General features: G+C 40.8%; 2 protein-coding genes across 11 annotated transcripts in view; one reads left to right on the top strand and one right to left on the bottom strand.

Moving 5' to 3' along the window:
- Positions 1–6,485, top strand: part of DRP2 (dystrophin related protein 2) — a 93,275-nt gene extending 86,790 nt beyond the window's left edge. The window contains exon 23 of one of the 2 annotated variants that reach the window (XM_063804527.1): positions 6,168–6,485. In XM_063804527.1, the coding sequence (XP_063660597.1) occupies positions 6,168–6,217 (50 nt within the window). In that variant the 3' untranslated portion in view covers positions 6,218–6,485. The remainder of the gene's footprint in view (positions 1–6,167) is intronic. The other variant, XM_063804529.1, reaches the window with a different exon arrangement.
- TAF7L (TATA-box binding protein associated factor 7 like) lies at positions 303–24,817 on the bottom strand. 9 transcript variants are annotated; one of them, XM_054676568.2, is made up of 15 exons: positions 24,759–24,789; positions 24,496–24,638; positions 23,113–23,211; positions 19,352–19,419; positions 18,449–18,527; positions 15,340–15,473; positions 14,216–14,342; positions 13,612–13,667; positions 10,888–10,929; positions 9,943–10,015; positions 9,500–9,613; positions 8,220–8,429; positions 7,913–8,025; positions 7,137–7,196; positions 303–1,176 (listed from the first exon to the last, which is right to left on the bottom strand). In XM_054676568.2, exons 4-15 carry the CDS (start codon positions 19,415–19,417, stop codon positions 1,132–1,134), a joined length of 1,119 nt encoding a protein of 372 aa, XP_054532543.1. In that variant the 5' UTR covers positions 19,418–19,419; positions 23,113–23,211; positions 24,496–24,638; positions 24,759–24,789; the 3' UTR covers positions 303–1,131. The 9 variants fall into 9 exon arrangements, with proteins under 9 accessions (XP_054532543.1, XP_054532545.1, XP_054532546.1 ...); XM_054676570.1 differs by having other exon boundaries at positions 8,220–8,426; positions 24,759–24,787; XM_054676571.2 differs by lacking the exon at positions 23,113–23,211 and having other exon boundaries at positions 8,220–8,426; positions 24,759–24,817.
- Between the last annotated feature and the right edge of the window lie 463 nt (positions 24,818–25,280).

Here is a 25,280-nt window from a genome sequence, read left to right on the forward strand (position 1 = left end):
TTAAAAGAGGCCCGAGGGAGTTTGTTTGCCCTGCCATCATGTGAGGATGCACCCCGAAGATGCTAGGAAGCAGACAAACCCCTCACCAGATGCCAAAGCTGCTGGCACCTTGATCTTAGACTTCCAAGCCTCCAGAGCTATAAGCAATAAATTTCTGTTGTTTATATTTACCCAGTCTATGGTATTTTTGTTACAGCAGCCCAAATGAACTAAGATATAGAGCTTCTTATTGCTTTTCTTCTTGTTTCCGTTTGGATATGAGTACACTCATCATGGGGGATGGTTTAATAAATTGACAATAATCCATTTAAAATGAACAATTTATTTATTGCTTAAAGAACATAGACCATAAAACACTAATAATATACCTAGAAAAAAACCCAAACAAGATTGTTAAAGAAGTCTTCATAGGCATTATGGCATCTTGTTCTTCCTAACCTTAACTGATGAGGGTTAGGAGGAGAAGGCTCAGAATAAGGATAACAGTTCATAATTTCTTCATCTCTGCTCTAACTGTTCCCTTAGTTGGTGAATAACAACCAGCTCCATCCTAAAAACAACAGAACATAAGCAGCAGCAAGAAATCATCCTTGAGCAGGAATGCAGTCCTGTTACCTGAACAGAGACAGAACACAATCTAGTATTAACTGCTGCAAGGTAGGCACTTAAACTCACTATGGCAGGTCCTAGTGCTTAGTAGAAATGACCTCGTTTTTTCCCCTATGTTTTAGGAAATACTAAAAACCAAAAGAAAAGCTAAAACATATGTAGCTAAAACTGTAGTCCCAGCTACTCAGGAGGCTGAGGCGGAAGGATCCCTTAAGCCCAGGAGTCTGAATTCAGCCTGGGCAACATAACAAGACCCCATTTCTAAATTAATAATAATAATTCCCAAATTGACAAAGAGAAAGTCTCATGGTCGAGTGGGGTCTCTTAAGTCTACTACATTTTTATACTGGCCTTTTCTACATGACTACAAACTGTGAGCATATTTTAAGTAGCAAAGAAGGTACAGATAAATATAACTGATTCAACATAAGGCAACTGAAGGGACAAAAACATGCACAGTTTCATCCAATCTGCAGTCTGGATGGTGAATCCAAGGTTTGTGGGCCACGCCAATGGCTCTCCTCACTTCTTCAGAAAACGCTGCAACTGTTCCTGTAGGGAAATGAGCTGTAGGGAGAGGTAGAAAGACATGAAAAATTCATTTGAAATTTGAGGTCCCATTACTTGATCTAGAATTTACTTAAATGAATCAAAAAGAACTACTGTTATTTGGCATTTATAAGGTTATCTTAGTCTTGCAATGTTCCAAAGAATACTGGCCACAGTCAAGAATGCATGCATACTGCTGTGGCCATGATGATGTCCTTTATTATGCCCAATTTATGAAGAGAAGCTTTGTATTAGTCAGTTTTCACACTGCTGATAAAGATATACCTGAGTTTGGGAAGAAAAAGAGGTTTAATGGACTTACAGTTCCACATAGCTGGAGGCCTCACAATCATGGTGGAAGGCAAGGAGGAGCAAGTCATATCTTACATGGATGGCAGCAGGCAAAGAGAGGAGAGCTTATGCAGGGAAACTCCCCTTTTTAAAACCATCAGATCTCGTGAGACTTATTCACTATCACGAGAACAGCATGGGAAAGACCTGCCCCCATGATTCAATTACCTCCCACCAGGTACCTCCCACAACACGTGGGAATTAAAGATGAGATTTGGGTGGGGACACAGACAAACCATATGAAGCTTTAAAATTGAATAGGCTTTAAAAAAAAACAATATTTTTGCTGTTAAGAATTTGTGCTTCTGTGAAGAATATACAGAGGTCACAGCTCACTGTAGGGGCAAAGGAGATGGGATCTCTGTAGCCATATTCTAAGAGTCAGATGATAAAACAGTTGGGACACTCTCTTGTCCCAATGAACACAATGGGTCTTAGACTGAGTCTTACCAGCTGCTTCTTACCACAGTAGGAGATACTTAGAAACTGAGCCAGAGCCCTGACCAATCAGGAGCCTGATGATGTTCTACTTAATGCTTTCTAAGTTAGAAGCCCTGAACATTTTGTGGTATAGGATTTAATTTTTTTTAACTTGAAATGGTAAAGTGACCAATAACATTCAGAGATGTATGCCATCTTTACAACAAAGGTTGTTTTTGAATATTATTCATTTCAGGACACTCCATACCAGAATGAATTTTTAGTCTGTGAAATGAAAGGAACATTATAAAACAATCCTATGCTGCACATCACCTACCAAGCCACAATAATTGCTGTCCGCAGTAACTTAGAGGCTCTTCTCAGTTGCTGAGTGACCCCTGATTGACCATGATTACAACCACTGACTGATCCAGTTCCTTCTCCTTTGCAGGCTCTTTCTCTTCCCACCACCCCCTAAAGATAGGTTTTTCCTTAGGTTCAGACTTCTTGCTGAACAATCAACCAGGCTAACTCAACTAGCCCCACAGCTTCAATGATCATTTCTGTGTATGGGCCTCTCTCCAATTTCCCATTTTCAAAAGCACTTCTCCACATACCCCTCCAAATCCACTTTTTGTTATCCTATTTTCAGTTAATGGCACATCATTTCCCAGTTGCCCAGGCTTTGGACTCATCTTTGTTCCCCTTTTTGCCCTGTAAATCCAATCAATTGTTAAGCTCTGTTTGCTTCTACCACTTGCACCTTTGAAGCTCCAGGCTGTCCCCACTCCAATTTCTCCTATATACTTCTGGCAGAAAAATCTTCCTGAGTTATTCCCCAGGTAAAAAGGCTTTGAAGGCTCATAATGACCTACACCAAAAATCTAAATTGTTCACCCTGGCATCACCACCTCTGAGCCAGTGTGCATGCTGCTTTCTCATGGAATGCACTCCTTTCCCTATCTCCTTATTAAAACCCTACCTATATTTTAAGGCCCCAGTCAAACACCATCTTCTCCATGAAGTCTTCTTTAATATCCATGGACAATCTGTCATTCCTTTAAGTCCCTACCCCTCTTGCCAATTTCTCCCCAAATGAAGACAGAGACTACATCATAAGCATATCATAGCTCCCTGCAGAGCCTAGCTTAAAGTAGACACCTACTAAATCTAATTTGGATAAATGAACTAACATAAGGGACTCTGAGTAAATAAAGTTTACAGCTACATTTCTATGCTGCTCCTCAATACTAAATATAGTCATGTGTTACTTAACAATGGGGATATGTTCTAAGAAATGCATCCTTAGGCAATTTTGTCATGATGCGAACATGATAGAACATACTTACACCAACCTAGATAGTATAGCTTACTACACACCTAGGCTACATAGTATAGTCTATCGTTCCTAGGTTACAAACCTGTACAGCATATTACTGTACTGAATACTGTAGGCAATTGTAGCACAATGTTAAGTATTTGTGTATCTAAACATAGAAAAGGTAAACTAAAAATACAGTATAAAAAATTAAAAATGGTACACTTGTATAGGGCACTTACTATGAATAGAGCTTGCAGGACTAGAAGTTGCTCTGGGTGAGTCAGTGAGTGAGCGGTGAGTGAATGTGAAGGCCTAGGACATTACTGTGCACTACTGAAGACTATATAAACACTATATACTTAGGCTATAGTAAAATAATTTAAAAATTAAGTAATTCTGCTGCTATGTTATGATGGCCACAGTGTCACCAGGTGACAGGAATTTCTTAGCTCCATTATAATCTTATGGGACTACCATCATATATGCAGTCTGTCATTGGCCAAAATGTTGTTATGCAGCATACAACTGTACTTACATTGATGAAAACAAAGATGTTTGGTGGGTACTAAAACAATCCTGGCATTAACTGTTCATCTGATTGTTTTAAAGCAGTACTAAGCGGTACTTGGATAAGTGATTTGCTGAGAGGAAGGGAATATATAGAACATAAAAATTCCGCTAGCCTTGTGGGGATGGGGGTGGGGAGTAGTGCCTGTACTTCAAGAGCACCATGCTAAGCCCATCCTCATAATACCAACTCCAGTCTCTTTAAAATTGTAACCCTCAACAGTATAAGGTTAGAGTCAGCACACATTTTCTATACAGCTGCTTGACCCTCATTTAGCCTATATTGCCTTCTTCTCTCTTCGCCCTGTACACTCTCTTGTGGCTTTGAAAAATACAGTTGTCGTTCAAGTTAGAAATACATACATCCTTAATGATTCCTTCTCCTTCAACACCCAGTAATTGACCCAACTCCTGTCAATTCTACCTTTAAAGTATATTCTCTAATATATCAATATTCATTGCAGCATTATTCATAATAGCCAAAAGTGAAAGCAACCCAAATGTCCATCAGCAGATGAATGAATAAACAAAATGTGGTATATTGATCCAATGGAGTATTAGTCAGTTTTAAATGGAAAAAAGTACTGATACATGCCATAACATGGATGAACCCTGAAAATATGCTAAATGAGAGGAGCCCGACTCAAAACACCATGTATTATATGATTTCACTTGTATGAAATAACTAGAATAGGCAGTAGATTAGTAGAAACTAGATGAGTGGTTGCCTAGTGCTGGGCAGGGGAGAGGTTCTGGAGAAATGGGGAGTGACTACTAATGGATACAGGGTTTCCTTTTGGAGTGATGAAACTATTCTAAAATTGACTGCAGTGGTGGTTGTACAACTCTGAATATGCTAAAAGCCACTGAATTGTATAGTTTAAATGGGTGACTTGTGGGGGGTGGGGAGGACGGAGTTTGAGGCAGTCTCACTCTGTCACCCAGGCTGGAGTGCAGTGGTGGGATCTCTGCTCACTGCAACCTCTGCCTCCCAGGCTCAAGCAATCCTCCCACCTCAGCCTCCCGAGCAGCTGGGACTACAGGCATACACCACCATGCCTGGCTAATTTTTGGAGAGACAGGGTTTCACCATGTTGCCCAGGCTGGTCTCGAACTCCTGGGCTGAAGCCATCTGCCCACTTTGGCCTCCCAAAGCGCTAGGATTACAGGCATGCACCACCGCACCCAGCCTAAATGGGTGATATTGTATGGTTTATGAATTACATCTGTTATAAAAACATTTTTATTGCAGTTTAAAAATCTATATTCTTTCAATCTCCATTGCTACTACCTTAGTCCAAGTTTCCATCCTCTGTTATTAGAGTACCACAAAGCCCCCCAACCAGCCTCTTTGCTTCTACTCTCACCTTCTTCCAACCCATTCTCCAGATAATAATCAGAGTAACCTTTTAAAAGTTTAAATTAGGCCAGACGTGGTGGCTCACGCCTGTAATCCCAGCACTTTGGGAGGCTGAGGCAGGTGGATCACGAGGTCAGGAGATCAAGACCATCCTGGCTAACACGGTGAAACCCTGTCTCTACTAAAAATACAAAAAATTAGCCGGGCATGGTGGCACGTGCCTGTAGTCCCAGTTACTTGGGAGGCTGAGGGAGGACAATCTCTTGAACCCGAGAGGCGGATGTTGCAGTGAGCCTAGATTGTGCCACTGCACTCCAGCCTGGGCGACAGAGCAAGACTCCGTTTAAAAAAAAAAAAGTTTAAATTAGATGTGATTTTCCTATCTAAAATTCTTCAAGGACTTCACATTACACTTAAGGCCAAACCCATCCTCCTTATCATGGCCTTCAAGGAACCATACACTATGGTCTCTGCCTACTTCTCCAACCTTATCTTAAGCCATTCTCTTCCTGGCTTTAAATACTCCAAAGGTCCTCAAAGAAGCCAAGTTCTTTCTGAGCATGAGACCTTGCATACGCTCCACCTAAGAGGCTCTTCATCCCACTCTTTGCCTGGACTTAATCCTTCTGGTCTCAGCTTCAATAGCACCTCCTAGGAGAGGTCTATCATGATCCCCCAATTAATTCAAGACTCTTTATTCTAATAGCACCACTGACTTTTTTCCTTCATAGCACTTCTTCACAATTTGTAACTTTGTATAATTTGTTTATTGTCAATCTCCCCTGCTAGACAGCTCCACGAGGACAAGTACAGCAGGTCCTTGAATAACATCGTTTTGTCCAGTGTCGTTTTGTTACAGTAAGTCCTCACTTAATGCCATCAATAGGTTCTTAGAAACTGCAACTTTAAGCAAAATGACATGCAAAAGGTCTCCAAATAACATCGTTAGTTCAATGTCATTTCATTACAATTTTTTTTTTTTTGAGACAGGGGCTCACTTTGTTGACCAAGCTGGAGTGCAGTGGTGTGATCATGGCTAACTGCAGCCTCAACCTCCTGGGCTCAAGCAATCCTCCCACCTTAGCGTCCTGAGTAGCTGAGACTACAGGCTTATGCCACCACAACCGGCTAATTTTTTGTACAGTCAGCGTTTCACCATGTTGCTCAGATTGGTCTCAAACTCCTGAGCTAAAGCGATCCTCTCGCGTCGGCCTCCCAAAATGCTGGGGTTACAGGCATGAGCCACCACTCCTGGCCTCATTATAATGTTGATGAGAAAAATAAAATCACTTCCCTGTACACATTAGGTGAATTGGTTTGTCTGAATTGTCCCAGTCTGAGTGAGTGTGGGTGTGAGTGTGCCCTGCAATGGGATGCCATCCTATCCAAGGCTGGTTCCTACCTTGTGCCCTGAGCTGCTGGGATAGGCTCTGGCCATCTGAGACCCTGAACTGGAATCACTGGGTACATAATTGTCTTACTTGTTTTTATCAGTCTTTCTCAAATGTATGTATAGCTCACATTTATTTCAATGTTTAATATTAGAAGCATTTTGGTTTTTATTTAGAAGTTTGGTGATGTTTTTGTGACCAGAAATATGCTATAGGAACTTAATTCTTCTTTATATCAATTAGCCTATAGTAAAATTGGTTTCATTATATATACATTATTTTGCTTAAAGTTACAGTTTCCAAGAACCTATCAATGACACTGAGGATTTACTGTATTGCATTTGTCTTATTCAACACCGTACATCCAGTGCTTTTCACTTCATAGGCATTCAATATCTGTTGAATGAGTGAATTTTCACAAAGACCTTGTTCCACCCTGCTACCTTCATTTAGAAGATTTGGCTACCACTATTCCTATGAGAGGAACAGCCAGCAATGATATTAGAATTGAAGCGGGGGATTCTCTGTATCAAATGTTTTCTGGTTAATTTGAAAACATACTTCTTACCTTCTCATTTTTTTGTTTTTCCTGTAACTCAAGCTGCTCCAGCACAGACTGAAAATGATTCTGAAAAATAAATTGTATAAATGATGAACACTGAGTCTCAAAGGAAAAAAAAAACCAAGGGAGGCAAGGAGTTTGGCAAATAATTGTTCTCGTTTTTGTTTTTGAGGCGGAATCTTCCTCTGTCACCCAGGCTGGAGTGCAGTGGCGCAATCTTGGCTCATGCAACCTCCGCCTCCCAGGCTCAAGTGATTCTCATGTCTCAGCCTCCTGGGTAGCTGGGATTACAGGAGCATGCCACCAGGCCTGGCTAATTTTTGTATTTTTAGTAGAGATGAGGTTTCATCTCTACTAAAAGATCCCTTACTCAGGGATCATTTACTGTGATCCCTGGCAAGTTACTTAACCTCTTTGAGTTTCCATTCTTTATCTATAAAATGGGAGTGGTGACAGTATTTACGTTTCAAGGATGTGAGGATAAAATGTGATAATATGTGTACACAATTCTTAGCCCTTTATGTGCCTTTTACATAGCAAATGCTCAATATTGGCAATTTTTATCTCATATCACCTAGTCCCTTCCCCAAAATGCTTATATTAGATGATCAAAATTACTCAGGTAAAAGGAAACAGGGTTATCTTTTATTAGGAGTTTCTAAGAGGCTGTTTAGGTTCATGAATGAACAAGAACCCTGCACAGAGATAACATAAGTGGAAACACAAAGGCAAGATACTGAAAGTAAGATATCAGGATTTCTTTATGCCAGCCAAGAATTTACCTTGAGTGTCAGGTTTTCCACTTTCATGATGAGATCCTTCTGTCTTTGTGCTTTATTCTGAATCTTATGGAGCTTTTTCTCCTTTTTCTCAATCTGCTTCTGAATTTCCGTGACTAATAGAGAAACATAGAACTTTATATATTAAATATAGCCTAAATGAATGGACCAAGATCCAAATCAAGTAAAACTCTACTACACATCGAAGCGATAACTTCTTGAGCTTAGCTTTGAGTCTAATGTATGCTTAGAGTCAACTGTTAGCACTGCCACCCACCCTGGTCCCATCCCTTTGTTTTTTCTGACTTACCTATTGAACTGGTACCTTCATTTGCCCTATACTGGCCAGATTCAATAAACTCGGCCTGCAGCTGCCTTTCCAGATACTCTTCAGAACAATCTTCCTCCTCCTCTTCTTTGTCTTTATCTTCATCCTCATCCTCATCTTCATCATCCTCATCCTCATCATCATTGTTACTTCTAGAATCACTGAACATCTCCCGAAGCATATCATATTCTACTAGTTTTAAGCAAGAAGAAAGTGAACTACCTAAAACTCTGCAAATGACTCATACTCCAGATATAATTATACTCCTTTCACATTCCCCAGGCAACCAGTGAATTTTATAAATCATTTTTTCATGCAGGAAGATTATTCCCTTTATAAAACAAGGACAGCAAATGCAAAACACTGTAACATTCATTCATGTAGTGAATGATCAAGATATTTAGAGACTCTAACGGTCATAGGAAGTTAAAATACCAGGGGTGGATGGGAGATTAGAACACTAATCTAAAACCCCTAAACTGCCAAGAGACCAATAAGAGGGAAGAAGGGCTGGGTGTGGTGGCTCATGCCTGTAATCCCAGCACTTTGGGAGGCCAATGCGAGCAGAACACTTGAAGCCAGGAGTTGGAGACCAGCCTGGCCAACATGGCAAAACCCCATCTCTACTTATAAAAAAAAAGAAAAGAAAAGAAAAAAAGAAAAATTAGCTTGGTGTGGTGGTACATGCCTGTAATCCCAGCTACTTGGGAGGCTGAGGCACAAGAACTACTTGAACCTGGGAGGCAGAGGTTGCAGTGAGCCGAGATCGCACCACTACACTCCAGTCTGGGTGACAGAGAGAGACTCTGTCTCAAAAAAAAAAAAAAAAAAAAAAAAAAGGCCAGGCACAGTGGCTCATGCCTGTAATTCAAGCACTTTGGGAGGCCGAGGCAGGCAGATCACTTGAGGTCTGGAATTCAAGACCAGCCTGGCCAACATGGTGAAACCCCGACGCTAGTAAAAAATTAGCTGGGCATGGTGGTGAACACCTGTAATCCCAGCTACTTGGGAGGCCGAGGCAGGAGAATCACTTGAACTCATGAGGCAGAGGTTGTAGTGAGCCGAGATCACGCCACTGCACTCCAGCCTGGGCGACAGAGCAAGACTCCATCTCAAAAAAAAAAAAGAGGGAAGGACGAAACCATCCTTTTTTTCTGGGTTTTTTTTTTTTTTGGATTGGCCTATGAATTTATGGAAAATGATCTGATACCCAGTCAATACCTGCCCTATCTGAAACTCCTGCTTTGCCTTTACTAAAGTACCTGACGAGGTATGACCCTGCTTGTGGCTGCTCATTCCCGAGGATATCACAAATCCTGGGATGGAGCCTTGACTTTCTATTTCCTTGGTTCCATCTTCAGCAATGACTTCCCAACCTGAAAGGAGTGGGTAGTCAAGGAAAACACAGAAGGAAACAAAAAGGCACAGCTGAAAGGGAAGGGGCTCTTTGGCTAACAGTGCTATTTAATTTAGTCCAACTTTAGGCCATTTGTATCGGAATTCCTAGTTTGGAGAAGTGCCTCATATTGAATTACACAATAAATAATTTTCTATTACATGAATTTACTGTTCCTAGCTAGAACATTTCAAAGAATCTTAAGTTCTACACATCAAGACTGGCACACAAACACCAGAGGTGAGGCTTTGTCAGCATGTACAAATGGGGCAGAACAGACTATGCAGAAAATATTTGTATAAAGGATACGGGTACTTACGGCTTCAGCATCCGAACGCAGCAGTCTCTTTACTTCATTTTCCACGTCTGGAGATTCAATGTACTGAAGCAAAGTTGGGGATTAGAGGGGGATACCAATACCGTCATTTAACACCCTGTGTGTTGCAGGAGTGCCCTCCTACGTACCAATGAATTCAAATGTTAGGCCTCTTTAAATTCTGATCCAACCAAATTTCTACTTTAAGTAGTGCTATTTATAAAGGAATCTTTAGCCAGGGTCTAGAATTTTGTACAGTAAACTTACTTTTTTCCTAATTAAACAAATTACTTGAGACATTTAATCTTTTCAATCTACAGCTCTATGGTAAAGCCCTCTCTCAGAGGTGCAACCCTTAGGTCTCAGTTATAAATTATTTCTCCTGATTTATATTGGCAAAGAACTATAATTCCTTATTAGTTATTTAGAAATAATTTGGTTTAAAGATCCAAATTCCCAGATTTCACTTCTCCACATCTTTATTATTAGAGACGTTCCTACAAAAACTGGATCTTAGCTGCATGTTCTCCCTTGAATCCAGTTTTACATAATTATCTCCACAGCAACCAATTTGTTGTGCCACAAATAGAAATTAGGATTTTGATGGGGAATAAGCAATTGCAAACAACTGCTGTTAAAAGTGAGCTCTGGCTCCCAAGGAATGGCTTTTGAAATAAATATCAGAATAAAAAGAGCAGATTAGAATACACGGGGTCACTGGCCAAATTGTATCTTTTCCTCTAGCAGTTATCAAACATCAAACAATGAATTCATTTTTTAGTGAATCAAACCCAGTGTATGTGTTTAGGATGAGGGTTAGAGGTGAGAAGGAAGGCTCAAAAGTAGCTTCTGTGGTTTATTTGATTCATTTGAAACTAATGAGCTATTAAATAAAACACATTAAGGGTAAAAATGAAGTTATATTATGATTGCTCTACCTTAGTAAAGCTGCTTTTTTCCATTTCTTTGACATCAGGGACCTATGAAATAAAACACAATAAACAAGTTATATTATGATACCTATATTTCAGTAAAGCTTAAAGAGCTCTACAACTATCCTTAACTTAGTTTTACATTTAGTAGGCACTCAATAAATGTTGATTTACAGAGTATAAAAGCCAAGGCAACTGTGTTCATGGATTGGAAGACTCAACATAGTAAAAATGTCAGTTCTCCCCAAATTGATCTATAAGTTTAATGTAATTCCTGCCAAAATTCTAGCAAGGTTTTCTATAGCTATAGACAAGCTTATTCTAAAATTTATATTAAAAGATACAGGCTTTTGGCCAGGCGTGGTGGCTCATGCCTGTAATCTCAGCACTTTGGGAGGCCAAGGCGGGCGGATCACGTGAGGTCAGGAGTTCGAGACCAGCCTGGCCAACATGGTGAAACCTGTCTCTACTAAAAATACAAAAATTAGCCGGGCATGGTGGCCCATGCCTGTAATCCTGGCTACTTGGGAGGCTGAGGCATGAGAGTCGCTTGAACCCGGGAGGCAGAGGCTGCAGTGAGCAGAGATCATGCCATTGCACTCCAGCCTGGGCAACAGAGCGAGACTCCATCTCAAAAAATAAATAAATAAATAAATAAAGATATGGACTCTAGAATGGCTAAACAATATTGACAAAGAAAAGTAAAGTCAGAGCAATCAGCCTTCTAATTTCAGGACCAATTATATAGCGACACTGTGATATTGGTGGAGGGATTGACAGATGGATCAGTGGAAGAGAATGGAGAACCCAGAAACAGACCCATAAAACCAAGCCCAACTGATATTTCGCAAAGGTGCAAAAGCAATACAACAGAGGAAGGATAGCCTTTTCAACAAATAGTGCGAGAGCAATTAGACATCCTTTGGCAAGAAAAGCAAAAACAAACAAACAAAAACAAAACAACAACAACAACAACAACAAAAAACCTTGAACTAAACCTCATAGCTTTTACAAAAATTAAGTCGAAAATGGGCATCAGGCTTAAAAAGATGTAAAAAAAAAAAAAAAAGCAGGAGAAAATCTTCAGGATCTGGGCTAGGCAAAGAGTTCTTAGATTTACTATAAAAAGCAAGATCGTTTTCAAAAAAATCAATATATTGTACTTCATCAAAACTAAAAACTTTTGCTCTCTGAAAGACCCTACGAAGAGGATGGAAAGACAAGCTACAGACTGGGAGAATATATTTGCAGACTACATATCTGATAAAACACTGGTAGTATTTAAAATATAAAAAGAACTCTCAAAATTCAATAATAAAAAATCAATTTAGAAAATAGGCAAAAGGCATGAGCAGACATTTCACTGAAGTGGAATAGATGGCACATGAGATGCTCAACCCCGTTAACTATCAGGGAAATGTAAATTAATACTACAATGGGATCACTACGCACCTATCAGAATGGCTAAAATGAAAAATAGTGACAACACCTAATGCTGGTGAGGAGGTGGAGAAACTGGATCATTCATACATTATTGGCAGGAATATAAAATGGTACAGTCACTCTGGAAAACAGGTCATTTCTTACAAAACTAAACATGTGACTACCATATGACCCAGCAATTATACTCCTGGACATTTATTCCAAAGAAATGAATACTTATATTCACACAAAAACCTGTTCACAGCTTTATTTATAATAGTCAAAACCTGTAAACAACCCAGATGTCCTTCAAAGGGAGAACAGTTATGTAATGTGGTACATTCATACCATGGAATACTACTCAGCAATAAAAAATAAACTATTGATGCTACAAAAACTTATATGGATCTTGAGTGAATTATGCTGAATGAAAAAATAAGCTAGTCTCTGATGTTATATACTATATAATTCCATTAATATTAAATTTTTGAAATGACAAAATTACGGAGATAGAGATCAGATTAGTGATTACCAAGTGTCAGAGACTGGGGTGTGAGGTGGAAGGGAAGTGGGCATGGTTATATAAAAGCAAAATGAGGGATCCTTGTGGTGATGAAACTGTTTTGTATTTTGACTGTGTAGACAGATACATGAACTTACACATGGGATAAAACTGCATAGAACTAAACACATGCACAAAAATACACGAGTACAAGTAAAACTGGAGAAATTGGAATAAGATTGCAGAATTCTAATCATGTCAATTACCTGTTTGTGGTATTGTACTATAGTTTTGCAAAATGGGGAAAATGGCAAAAGGGTACATGATATCTCTCTTTTATTTCTTACAACTGTATATGAATTTACAATTATTTCAAAATAACATGTTTAATTTTAAACAAAAGAAGAAGCCAAGCCACAATACTCCTGTAGTTTGCCCAAGATTCTACAAGCCTGAAATAACATTAGGAATATAACCACAATTCCCAATTTTCAGGTTCTGGATGGGTTCACTTTAAAACTAGATCTTGCAATAGAAAACTGAAAGCATTAACAGAAGTTTCAAATGTATGATTCTTCCAGACCCCAAATGACTAGCCTATAACCTCAAGGATCAGGTCTTTTTATTCACTGCTATATTCCCTACTGCTAGCATACAGTGCCTGGCATTTAGTTCACATTCAATAAATGTTTATTGAACATATAAATGAATTAAAAATTAATTCCCAACTGACTTTTTCTCTTTCCTTCTGGCCCATGATCCTCTTCTAATCGGCCCGGCAGACACACAAATAGCATGTAACTAACCTTTTTTTGTGTTTTCCGGAACCTTTTCTTTCTGACATTCTTAAGTGGTGGCGTAACTAAAATAAATACAACACAGTGAAAACGTTATATGACTGATGGTAGTCACATAGCTGAATTTGATAAAGACAAAGATCATGCTATAAACCAAAGGCTCATGACATCACTCCTTTTTTTTTTTTTTGAGATCGAGTCCCACTCTGTTGCCCAGGCTGGAGTGCAGTGGTGTGAGCTCAGCTTACTGCAACCACCTCCTCCTAGGTTCAAGCGATTCTCCTGCCTCAGCCTCCCGAGTAGCTGGGATTACAGGTGCCCGCCACCACACCCAACTAATTTTTGTATTTTTAGTAAAGACAGAGTTTCACCATGTTGGCCAAGCTGGTCTCGAACTCCTGACCTCAGGTGATCCACCCGCCTCGGCCTCCCAAAGTGCTGGGATTATAAGCGTGAGCCACCGCGCCCAGCTGACGTGACTCCTCTTAAAGAGTGTCTGAGAACCTAATGAACCAAACACCTAAGTGTGGTAAGACGTCCCTGTTTCACAAGGAATTAGGATTCAGCAAATAAATTTTAGTCAGCAGGAATGAGCAAGGGGCTGGTGACTTACTGCCATGCTTCCAGACACATTTTTCCTCTCTCCCCCTTTCTTTTTTCCTGACTATATTAGGATCAGTAGAGGCAGCTGGTTCTTCTGGAGAAAGGTGGATATCACCATCAGCAGTGCACACAAGCATCTACATTTAACAAAGACAAAGAAGTTGACTATGGCCACGAATTTTGGGTTAGCAATCATAATCATTCTTACCACTAGAAATGCACAGAAGAGACTGATACTTGCCATTTCCAGAAAACCAAGTATTTTGTAATGTACATTTATATTCTCTCATTTTTGCAGTTTCTCTCTCTCCCTCTCCTCCCCACCACCAGCCACCAGCAGCACTACATATGAACTCTGAAGGTGCTTTGTTTTGTTTTGTTTTTTTCCACGAGAGTGTTTACCACTACAGAGGGAATATATTGGAAACAGATCTTGGAACTTAGCTTAGGTTTTTTGTTTTGTTTTTAGACAAAGTCTTGCTCTGTCATACAGGCTGGAGTGCAGTGGTACGTGATCATGGCTCACTGCACCCTCGACCTCCTGGGCTCAAGTGATCCTCCCACCTCAATCTCTAGAATAGCTGGGACTACAGGTGTGTGCCACCACACCTGGCTAATCTTGTTTTTGTAGAGATGAGGTCTCACTATGTTGCCCAGGTTGGTCTCAAACTCCTGGGCTCAGGTGATCCTCCCACCTCAGCCTCCCAAAGTGTAGGGATTATAGGCATGAGCCATTGTGTCTGGCCTATCTCAGCATTTTGATTTAGAGAGGAAATAAGAAATCAACAGCAGAGATGATGAATAAGAACCAATTTAAACCTCCAGAGTTAACAACATACTGTTTTAATACAAAGTTTAGAAGATCCCAGCGGCTCATATGTTTCAATTAATGAAAAGTCACTATAAGTGGCAAATGGGACTCTCTATAGGCTATTTGGTCAAAATAAAATACTGAAAGCTAAGGATCAAACACCAAACGAGAACATGACATTTCATTCCTGTGCAGTCGATCTGGAAATTAGAAATGCCAAGCAGCCATTCACCAAGTGGAAAGGAGTACTGAAAGAAAGAAAAATAGGAAGAGAAAAGAATTCCTTGAAGGATGTGAGGCTAGTAAAGAAAACTAGTCCATACCTGAGAAATGTCTGCTGTTTTATAAAAGGTTTTTTTATCAAGCGTTCTCAGGCTTTCAATAACACAAGGCAAGTCAACCAGCTTAGCAGCTAGTGGGACATCTTCTACTTCAACAACTGCATGGCGCCCATCAGCTGAAGAGAAATAAAGATTAAAGTTGATATCTTCCCAGTGAACTCTTAAACTTCCTAAGGTTTGAATAATGAAGACTTATGTGGGACAGATTAGTCTTTCCAAGAAACCTACTATCTCTCATAATGCTAGAATTGTGTACACAATTAATAGCTTCCTAAAGAAAAGAAATGGAAAGTATATGGAGCTCTTTTTTCCTAGTTTACGTCACTTGTGCAAAAGTAGCTAAGTTTCTTGTTAATGGATGTGAACTAAATATAGGTGAAGCAATAAATGTTTCATTCTCATCCTGAAAAGCAAATTCCATTCATTAAAACCAATTCCTTTTTTTTTTTTTTAGAAGCATTCAATCGTGTCATTGTACATGTGTGTTTTCAAAGGGCTGGGTGAGGGAAGGGTTGACTGACCCTAGAATGGTGCTAATAAATCTCAAGTTAAATCTCTAATTAGCTTCATAAAGATAAAATTCTATACAATAGCCATATACTAAACTCTGAATATTGCTGCTCAGATGTCCCAAACATAAATGTCTTTTGACACAAGAGGATTCAGGTATAATCTTCTAGTATTATGTGAAAAAAGAAAGATACAAAACAATGTTTATCATTTTGTGTGAATTAACTCTAAAAATAGAGAGATTGTTTCAATTCTAGTATTATGCATAAGAGTTTTGTCAATAAGGAAGTAACAAGAAACAGTATCAGTTATCTGTGGTATTGAGGTTGGGGCACCATAAGGAAGAAGAGTTTTATTTCTCCTTTCGAACTTTTCTTTTTCATTTGATTTTTTTATTTTTCTTTGAGAAGGAGTCTCACTCTGTCACCCAGGCTGGAGTGCAGTGGCACAATCTCTGCTCACTGCAATCTCCGCCCCCTGGGTTCAAGCAATTATCATGCCTCGGCCTCCCAAATAGCTAGGATTACAGGTGTGCACCACCATGCCCGGCTAATTTTTGCATTTTTAGTAGAGACGGGGTTTCGCCATGTTGGCCAGGCTGGTCTGGAACTCCTGACATCAAGTGATCCGCCTGCCTCAGCCTCCCAAAGAGCTGGGATTACAGGCATGAGCCATCACGCCCTGCCTGTTTTATTTGAATTTTCTAACTATGAACTTATATTATCTTTTTAAAAAAATGTCAGTAAGTGTTAACTAACTGGTGAGATTATGAGCCACTTTTTGTTTTCTCCTTTATATGCTTCTCTGTATTAAAAAAAAAACTAGCAAAATTTATTTATTTTTGGTTGTGTGTTTTTTAGGCAGATAAACTTGTGTGGAAACATTTATTTATTTATTTATTTATTTACTTATTTATTTACACATGCTCTTGGTGCAAATGGCCTCTAGATTCATCCATGGTGTCCCAAATGACAGAATTTTGTTCTTTTTAAAAGGCTGAGTAGTATAGCATTGTGTATACGTATCACATTTACACTTAGGTTGATTCCATATCTTGGCTATTGTGAATAATGCTACAATGAATATGGGAGTGCAGAGAGATATGCCTTCAACATGTTGATATCAATTCCTTCTGTGAATATATTCACAGAAGTGGGGTTGCTGGATCACATGGTTGTTCTATTTTTAGTTTTCTGAGGAACCTCCATACCATTTTAAAAAAATAATGGCTGTAGGCCAGGCACAGTAGCTCACGCCTGTAATCCCAGCACTTTGGGAGGCTGAGGTGGGTGGATCACTCGAGGTCAGGAGTTCAAGACCAGCCTGGTCAACATGGTGAAACCCCATCTCTACCAAAAATACAAAAACATTAGCCAGGTGTGGTGGCACATGCCTGTAGTCCCAGCTACTCGGAAGGCTGAGGCAGGAGAATTGCTTGAACCCAGGAGGTGGAGGTTCCAGTGAGCCAAGATCGCGCCACTGCACTCCAGCCTGGGTGACACAGCAAGACTCCATCTCAAAAAAAAAAAAAAAAAAAAAGGCTGTATTAATTTACATTACCACCAATAGGGTACAAAGGTTCCCTTTTCTCCTCATCCTCATTAACAGTTGTTATTGTTCTTTTTTTTTTTTAATAAAAGTCATTCTAACAGGTATGAGGTGATATCTCGTTGTTGTTTTAATTTGCATTCCCCTAATGATTAGTGATGCTGAGCATTTTTTCATGAACCTTTTGGCTACTTGTATGTCTTCTTTTGAGAAATATCTGTTCAGATCCTTTGCCCATTTTAAAATCAGGTTATTTGTTTTCTTGCTATTGAGTTGTTTGAGTTCCTTATATATTTGGATATTAACCCCTTTATTGGATGTACAATTTGCCAATATAACAAATATTATTTAAAAGAAAAATATATGTCACTGGCCAGGCACGGTGGCTCATGCCTGTAATCCCAGCACTTTGGGAGGCCAAGGCAGGCGGATCACAAGGCCAGGAGTTTGAGACTAGCCTGACCAACATGGTGAAACCATGTCTCTACTAAAAATACAAAAATTAGCCGGGCATGGTGGCATGTGCCTGTAATCCCAGCTACTTGGGAGGCTGAGGCAGAAGAATCACTTGAACCCAGGAGGTAGAGGTTGCAGTGAACCAAGATTGCGCCACTGCACTCCAGCCTGGGCGACAGAGCGAGACTCCATCTCAAAAAAAAAAAAAAAGAAAGAAAGAAAGAAATACATGTCACCTTTATAAACAAAGAATGGCATATCCATTTGTCATTCCCTTGGATGTTCAGAAATCATAAAGTTTATATATGGGAGGCTACCAGCAGTATAAAAACCCCACAGTTGACCCCCAAGTTTCCTTAAACACACTATGATAATCACTCAACTCAAGGTGCAATATTCCTACTTCGTTTCCTCTTAAAAGAAGAGGACTTAAGCCTCTCTAAAGCATGAGTTCATCAAGTCAGAGACCATATTCTATCATTTTTCACATCCTTAGTACCAAGTACAGTGTCTGGCACATAGCAATCCCTTAATAAATTATTGTTCAATGTATAGTGAATGGATATTAACTACTTACGCAATAAGTCAATTTTTAGTTTATCCTTCCTCTTGACACTTTGAGAACGTGCTAGGTTCCTGACAGTACAAGCATGTTCCTAAAGAGGAGGTAAATTGAAAAATCAGAAGAACTAAACATCTACTTGGCAGCTAACAGAATAGATATATCAAAGAAAGCCCTCCCTTAAATAAAACTTTACACCTCCCAAATGTTACTAACAAGACCATGTACCATGAGATACTGTGCACTGTATAAGTCAAGTTAGGATGAAGCTGACTCTAAACTCATAATTGTCTCTTAGTAGCTACAGTTAATGCTTTCTCCTAGCTCTACAATCCTGCCTCTCACTGCTACCCTTCTGTTGTAGTTGCTAAAGAAAGGCTTACCTAGTTGCAGTTTGCTTGGTATATTAAGTAACCCTAATTAGGGAAATAGGTTTCTGAACCCCATCCTTAATATAGCTGCCTAGACTAAGTAATTGCTTGAATACAGGTATCAGTGTGGGGGAAGAGAGCCAAATACTTGTTGAGATGAGCTTTAAAAGTCTTGCATGGTGGTGAATAATGCTGGCCCTTCTCACTGCCCCTTTTGAGGTGACAGAAAGGATTTCAGAGGAGTCGTATCTTGGCTGTCCAGGGAACAGGCTGTTAGTATTGGTGGTAAGTGAATGGGTCCATCATTGTCACAGCTGTTTTGCCAGGAAATCAACCTGCATGATAGGTGGTATTGTACAGGAGGAAAAAATGCTGCCAAAAAAGTACACGCTATGATAGGACTGCTTAACAGAACATGATTCTTGGGAAACAAATGTTCTGAGTTTTTATAGCCTACCTGAAATAGAAATGTCAGAATCCAAGTAGAACTATAATTATAATTAAACTATAATTATGAAGATATTTGTTCTGAGATACAAGTTCTTACCAGAGGCAGACGCAATATAAACTGGTTCTCAACTTCATCAGGAACTTCATCCTGGCTTTCACTCATGTCTTGATTTTGAGTTCATGAAAGCAAAAAGAAAACCGTCACTAAAAACTCCTCTTGCTCCCTCTCCTGACCACTTCTGGTAGTACTGGCTAAATTATACAAGATCTTGCCCATAACCCTCACTAGAATGATGTGTGTACAGTTAGACAATACCTTATTTGACATAACTTAATTATTTCTAGACGTTACCTTAGCTCCTCTCCAATATGTGTAGATTTTCCAAAGTCAATCCAAATTACATGATGTAATTTGATGAACAAATGAAATAAGAGCTGTTATGAAACATGATTTCGTCTTCTTAATCATATTCTTAGACTCTCAGGTAAAAGACTACAATTCAACAACACGTTGGTGGCTACCTAAGCAAACTAACCTCTGTAGGGAAGAATGCAAACCAAAAGCTGAAATTCGCCTAGAAACCACTTGCAGAAATGTTCTGTGATGATTTGAAGTAAACAAGGGCTTGATTTTCAATATTTCACCTACATTAATGGATTAGTAGAAATTAAGCAGTCCATGGGAGACCAGGCAGTTTTTTATGACTCTAGAGCCAGCAACAACAGCTTTGAGCTACCCTGGGGAAAAGTTAGGAGTCCAGTTCTTTTTTTTTTTTTTTCAAGACAGAGTCTCGCTCTGTCGCCCAGGCTGGAGTGCAGTGGTGCGATCTCGGCTCACTGCAACCTCCGCCTCCCAGGTTCAAGCCATTCTCCTGCCTCAGTCTCCCAAGTAGTTGGGACTACAGGCATGCACCACCACACCTGGCTAATTTTTGTATTTTTTAGTAGAGACAGGATTTCACCATGTCGGCTAGGCTGGTCTTAAGCTCCTGACCCCAAGTGATCCGCCCACCTCAGCCTCCCAAAGTGCTGGGATTACAGGCCTGAGCCACCGCGCCCAGCATGGAATCCAGTTCTTTTTTTTTTTTTTTTTTTTTTTTTTGAGACGGAGTCTCTTTTTTTTTTTCTTTTTGAGATGGAGTTTTATGGAGAACATAAAATCTGATTTGATTTATTCATTACTACCCTTTCATTCATTACTACCCTTTATTGTGTGCATTCTGTATGCCCAGTACTACATTGAGTGCATTAGGTCTATCATTTCATATAATCCTCACAATCACCACTTACTTCGAATGCCCCCAAAAGCTATTTAAAAGAACTCCTAAGATGGATCTTTTTATTTAAAAAATATATATATACCTTTGGTGAAGTGAATACTTTCTTCCAAGTTAATCTTTTTTTGACAAATTATAATCATATATAATTATGGGGTACACAATGATGTTATGATATAATGTGAAATGACTGAATCAATCTAATGAGCACATCCATCACCTTAAATACTTATCAGTTATTCCCTCTAACTGCAACTTTCATTTTTTTTAATTTTAGAAGCCAAATTTGGCAGTGGGAGATTGTATACCAACTTTAGTGGCATTAATGTTAATAAGTTGTGATAATATCCCACTACTATCGGACCAGCCTAACTGAAATTTTCTGTTCTTTGATCAACATCTCCTCAATGCCCCTCCCGCTACTCCAGCCTGTAATAACCAACACTACTCTCTGCTTCTATGAGTTCAATTATTTTAGATTCCACATATAAGTGAGAATATGTGATTTTTGTCTTTTTCTGCCTGGCTTATTTCACTTAATATAATATCCTCCAGATTCATCCACGTTGTTGCAAATGACAGAATTTCCTTCTTTTTAAAGGCTGAATAGTATTCAGTTGGGTACACATACCACATATTTATCCATTCACTTGTTGGATACCTAGATTGATTTCATAACTTAGCTATTGTAATGCTGCAATGAACATGTGTGTGCAGATATCTCTTTGACACACTGATCTCAAGTTTTTAGGATATACATCTAGACGTGGGATTGCTGGATCCCAAGTTTTTATTTTATTATTTTTTATTGTTTTCATTATTTGTTTTTCAATTTTATGTTCTTACAATGAACCAAGACTTTATTTCTAATCTTATTTTCCATGTATTTGGGATGTATTTGTAGAGCCCTGCATTTTGGGTATTAGGGCCCACACTTTTGTTTTGTTTTGTTTTGTTTTGAGACAGAGTTTTGCTCTTGTTGACCCCAGGCTGGAGTGCAATGGCACGATCTCAGCTCACTGCAACCTCCGCTGCCCGGGTTCAAGTGATTCTCCTATCTCAGCCTCCTGAGTAGCTGGCATTACAGGTACCTGCCACCACACCCGGCTAAATTTTTTTTTTTGTATATTTAGTAGAGACAGGGTTTCACCATGTTGGCCAGGCTGGTCTCGAGCTCCTGACCTAAGGTGATCCACCCGCCTTGGCCTCCCAAAGTGTTGGGATTATGGGCATGAGCCACTGTGCCCAGCCAGGCCCACACTTCTGAGGAAGATTTTTCTCAAAGGTGGAAAGACAGCTGGGCGCTGTGGCTCACACCTGTAATCTCAGCACTTTGGGAGGCTGAGGCAGGTGGATCACCTGAGGTCAGGAGTTCCAGACCAGCCTGGCCAACATAGTGAAACCCCATCTCTACTAAAGATACAAAAATTAGCTGTATCTTTACAGCTAGTTGGGAGGCTGAGGCAGGAGAATTGCTTGAACCCAGGAGATGGAGGCTGCAATGAGCTGAGATGGCGCCACTGCACTCCAGCTTGGGTGACAGAGTGAGACTCCTTCTCAAAAACAAAACAAAACAAAACAAAAAAAGTCAGCAGTAGAAAAGCAGACACCCAGGATGGGAGAGGGAAAGATGCATTATTTGTGATTGTAATTTCTTCTCTTCTTGTTTCATACAGATATATATGTATATATATGCATATATAAATACAAAAGAGAAATGTAAATGCAAGAAGAGAGTTGATCGAAATAAATAAAAAATCTGGGGGCTGAGCACATTCCCTAACAGAACATAGTAACAATTAAGGCTGGGAGCAGGAACAGATTATTTGAAGAACTAGCTGCTAAGCAAGATTTTATCAGATCAGTAGTAACTTTTAGATTTCTCAGCAGAACTAAAACTGGGGCATTTTGTTCATTTCCAAGCCTTTTTGGTAATTCCTCTTTTATGGAAGAAAGAATGTAAGAACTGAAACTATTTCAATGTATTTGTTTGATAAACAGACCTAATAAAAAGTCTGGTGGGAGAGAAGTTAGACAATCCTGGTTGAACTGGGTTTTAATTATTTTTTAAATTTACTTGCATTTACCTAAAAAACTAGTTGTACGGTATTCACTTTAAGAAAAAGCATCCACTTTTTTCCAGCAAGCACTCTTTGATGCCTGATTAAATTAACAGGACCCCTTACTACCATTCACCTCTAGTTCCATCTCGCTTTAGCAGAATTACAATTGGAATTATAATTGGCTGGAGGGCGCCTGGCAGCATGCTCCAGGCCATGCAAGTCAGTACACGCCTAAATGGGTGTTTTTTCAAGTTCGCAGTCGCCGGCTGCAGTTTAAGAGACTGACCTCCATCCTTATCCCCGGGGCACTAAGCTTTCAAAGGGAAAGTTTGACCCCTAGGCTTTGATCCACTTTCCCTTGAAATCTTCTCGCGAGGCCCAACAGGTCGCAACGGGTCCCAGCCTTCGCGCCTTGCTGTGCAGGCTGGCTGGGGAGGGCTGCGGGGTGCACCGCGGCGGGGTGCACACTGGCGGGGCGCTGACCCGGTCCCGGCCGCCGGGTCGGCCGCCCAACTCACCCGCTCCTCCGGGAACTGGCGCCGACACCGAAAAGGCTGGGACCTGCGTCTCTGGTCTGTGGGTTCCGGACGAACCGCGCGTGGGCTCCCGCGCGGAACCTAGAAGCGAACGCTGGGCTGCCGGCGCCTGGACAGTAAGAGCGGCGCGCGCCGGCCCCTCCCCGCCTCGCCACGCCTCCGCGGCCGCGCTGCCCAGCGGACTGGAGCACGACTTCGAGGCAGTGGCCGGCTCACCGCGTGCTGGGCGGGAAGGCTCGAAAGGCGCGGAGCGCCGAGGGGAGCGCCGAGGGGAGGGCTGAGGGGGACGCGACCGCTCAGGGACCTCGCGAAGCAAGACCGAGGCTTCAAAACAAGTTACCTTGGCCGGGCACGGTGGCTCACGACTGTAATCCCAGTACTTTGGGAGGCCAAGGCGGGCAGATCTCAAGGTCAAAAGATCGAGACCATCCTGGCCAACATGAGGAAACCCCCGTCTCTACTAAAAATACAAAAATTAGCTGGGCGTGGTTGCGTGCGCCTGTAGTCCCAGCTGCTCAGTAGGCTGAGGCAGGAGAATCGCTTGAACCCGGGAGGTGGAGATTGCAGTGAGCCGAGATTGCGCCACTGCACTCCAGCCTGGCGAGAGAGTGAGACTCTGTCCGAAAAAAAAAAATTACCTTTACACAGGGGCAACCTTCAGGGCGCCAGAATATTTTTTACCAGGGGACAGTGATACTCCTAAGAGGCGAGTTGGGCCGGGCGCGGTGGCTCACGCCTGTAATCCCAGCACTTTGGGAGGCCGAGTCGGGTGGATCACCTGAGGTCAGGAGTTCGAGATCAGCCTGGCCAACATGTTGAAACCCCATCTCTATTAAAAAAATAATAATAATAATAATAATAATTAGCCAGGCATGATGGCAGGCGCCTGTAATCTCAGCTACTTGGGCAGCTGAGGCAGGAGAATCTCTTGAACCCAGGAGGCGGAGGTTATAGTGAGCCGAGATCGCGCCACTGCACTCCAGCCTGGGCAACAAGAGCAAAACTCCGTCAAAAAAAAAAAAAAAAAAAAAAAAAAGCGAGTTGCTCGCTTTTGGTTGCTCCTCGACTCCATTAGGTCGGACGGTTTGTCCCTAGGCACGGTGACCTCGCCTAGTGACAAACACGCTGCCGTGCAAACCCACTGAACAACTAGAATCTGTGCCCAAAGCCCTCTAACACGATCAGTTGCTCCCCTCTCCTCAACAGAGTCAACATTTTACATCCTCTGGAGAGGGACACAGGTTACGTCGCCCATTGCTCCTCAAGGGGGCCGCAATTCAAACAAATTTTGAATCGAACTAAAAGCAGTTTGTTTCTCCGAAAGAAGGTCCTCGGCTGGGGGAACAAGCTTAAAAAGCCACCTACCTTTCCCTTCCTGGAAGTTTTCTGGGGCCTGGGCAGCAGCCTGGGCGCTGCTGTCCGCATCCGTTTGAGCGTCCTCGTCGGCAGGAATCTGGGTGCCTTGGTCGCCAGCAATGTCGGCGCTGCTTTCATAGGTGGTTTCAGACCTACGGTCGACAGGAATTTGGGGTTCTTGTTGGCTAGTTACTTCCGATGTTGAAACTGTTGGTGTTGAATCATTTTCTGAAGAAATGGGGAGCTGTCCCTCGGGGCACTCCATGGCCCACCTCGTTGGGGTTGTAAAATGGCTTCCTGTGTAGTCATGTGACCTGGAGGGTTCCAGAACCTTCGTAAATGTAAAAGGTTTCTTTTATGTCTTTAAGACGTAATACTGTTAACGACATTGCCGGTGCCGGTTCAAGATTGTAGCAGCCACGTCTCCACTGCCTAACACTCACCCAAACTTAATCGCAGGGAATAAATATTTTCGGAAGACTATTCTACAATCATTTTCTTTTGGGACATGATATTTTTTCATTCAATTAAACTAGATTATCAGAGCTTCAGACCAAGACAAAATTGTTTTGATCCCTTTTAGAATCCATCTGCTAACCTTCATTTTGGCATTGTGCCATGGGGCTACATCAGGGGTTATGCAAGAAAACAGGCCAACGAGACCAGTTTTACATTTACTATACAATATTCTTGAAGGCATTAATTATACAAAAAAATCCTTTCATGAAAACGGAAATGAAAATTCTGTTTTTGGTAACTGAAATAGCTGAGTAATTGTTTTGACTTGTAAGGAC

The sequence above is a fragment of the Pan troglodytes genome, chromosome X (genome assembly GCF_028858775.2).
Source record: "Pan troglodytes isolate AG18354 chromosome X, NHGRI_mPanTro3-v2.0_pri, whole genome shotgun sequence".
Classification (NCBI taxonomy): domain Eukaryota; kingdom Metazoa; phylum Chordata; class Mammalia; order Primates; family Hominidae; genus Pan; species Pan troglodytes.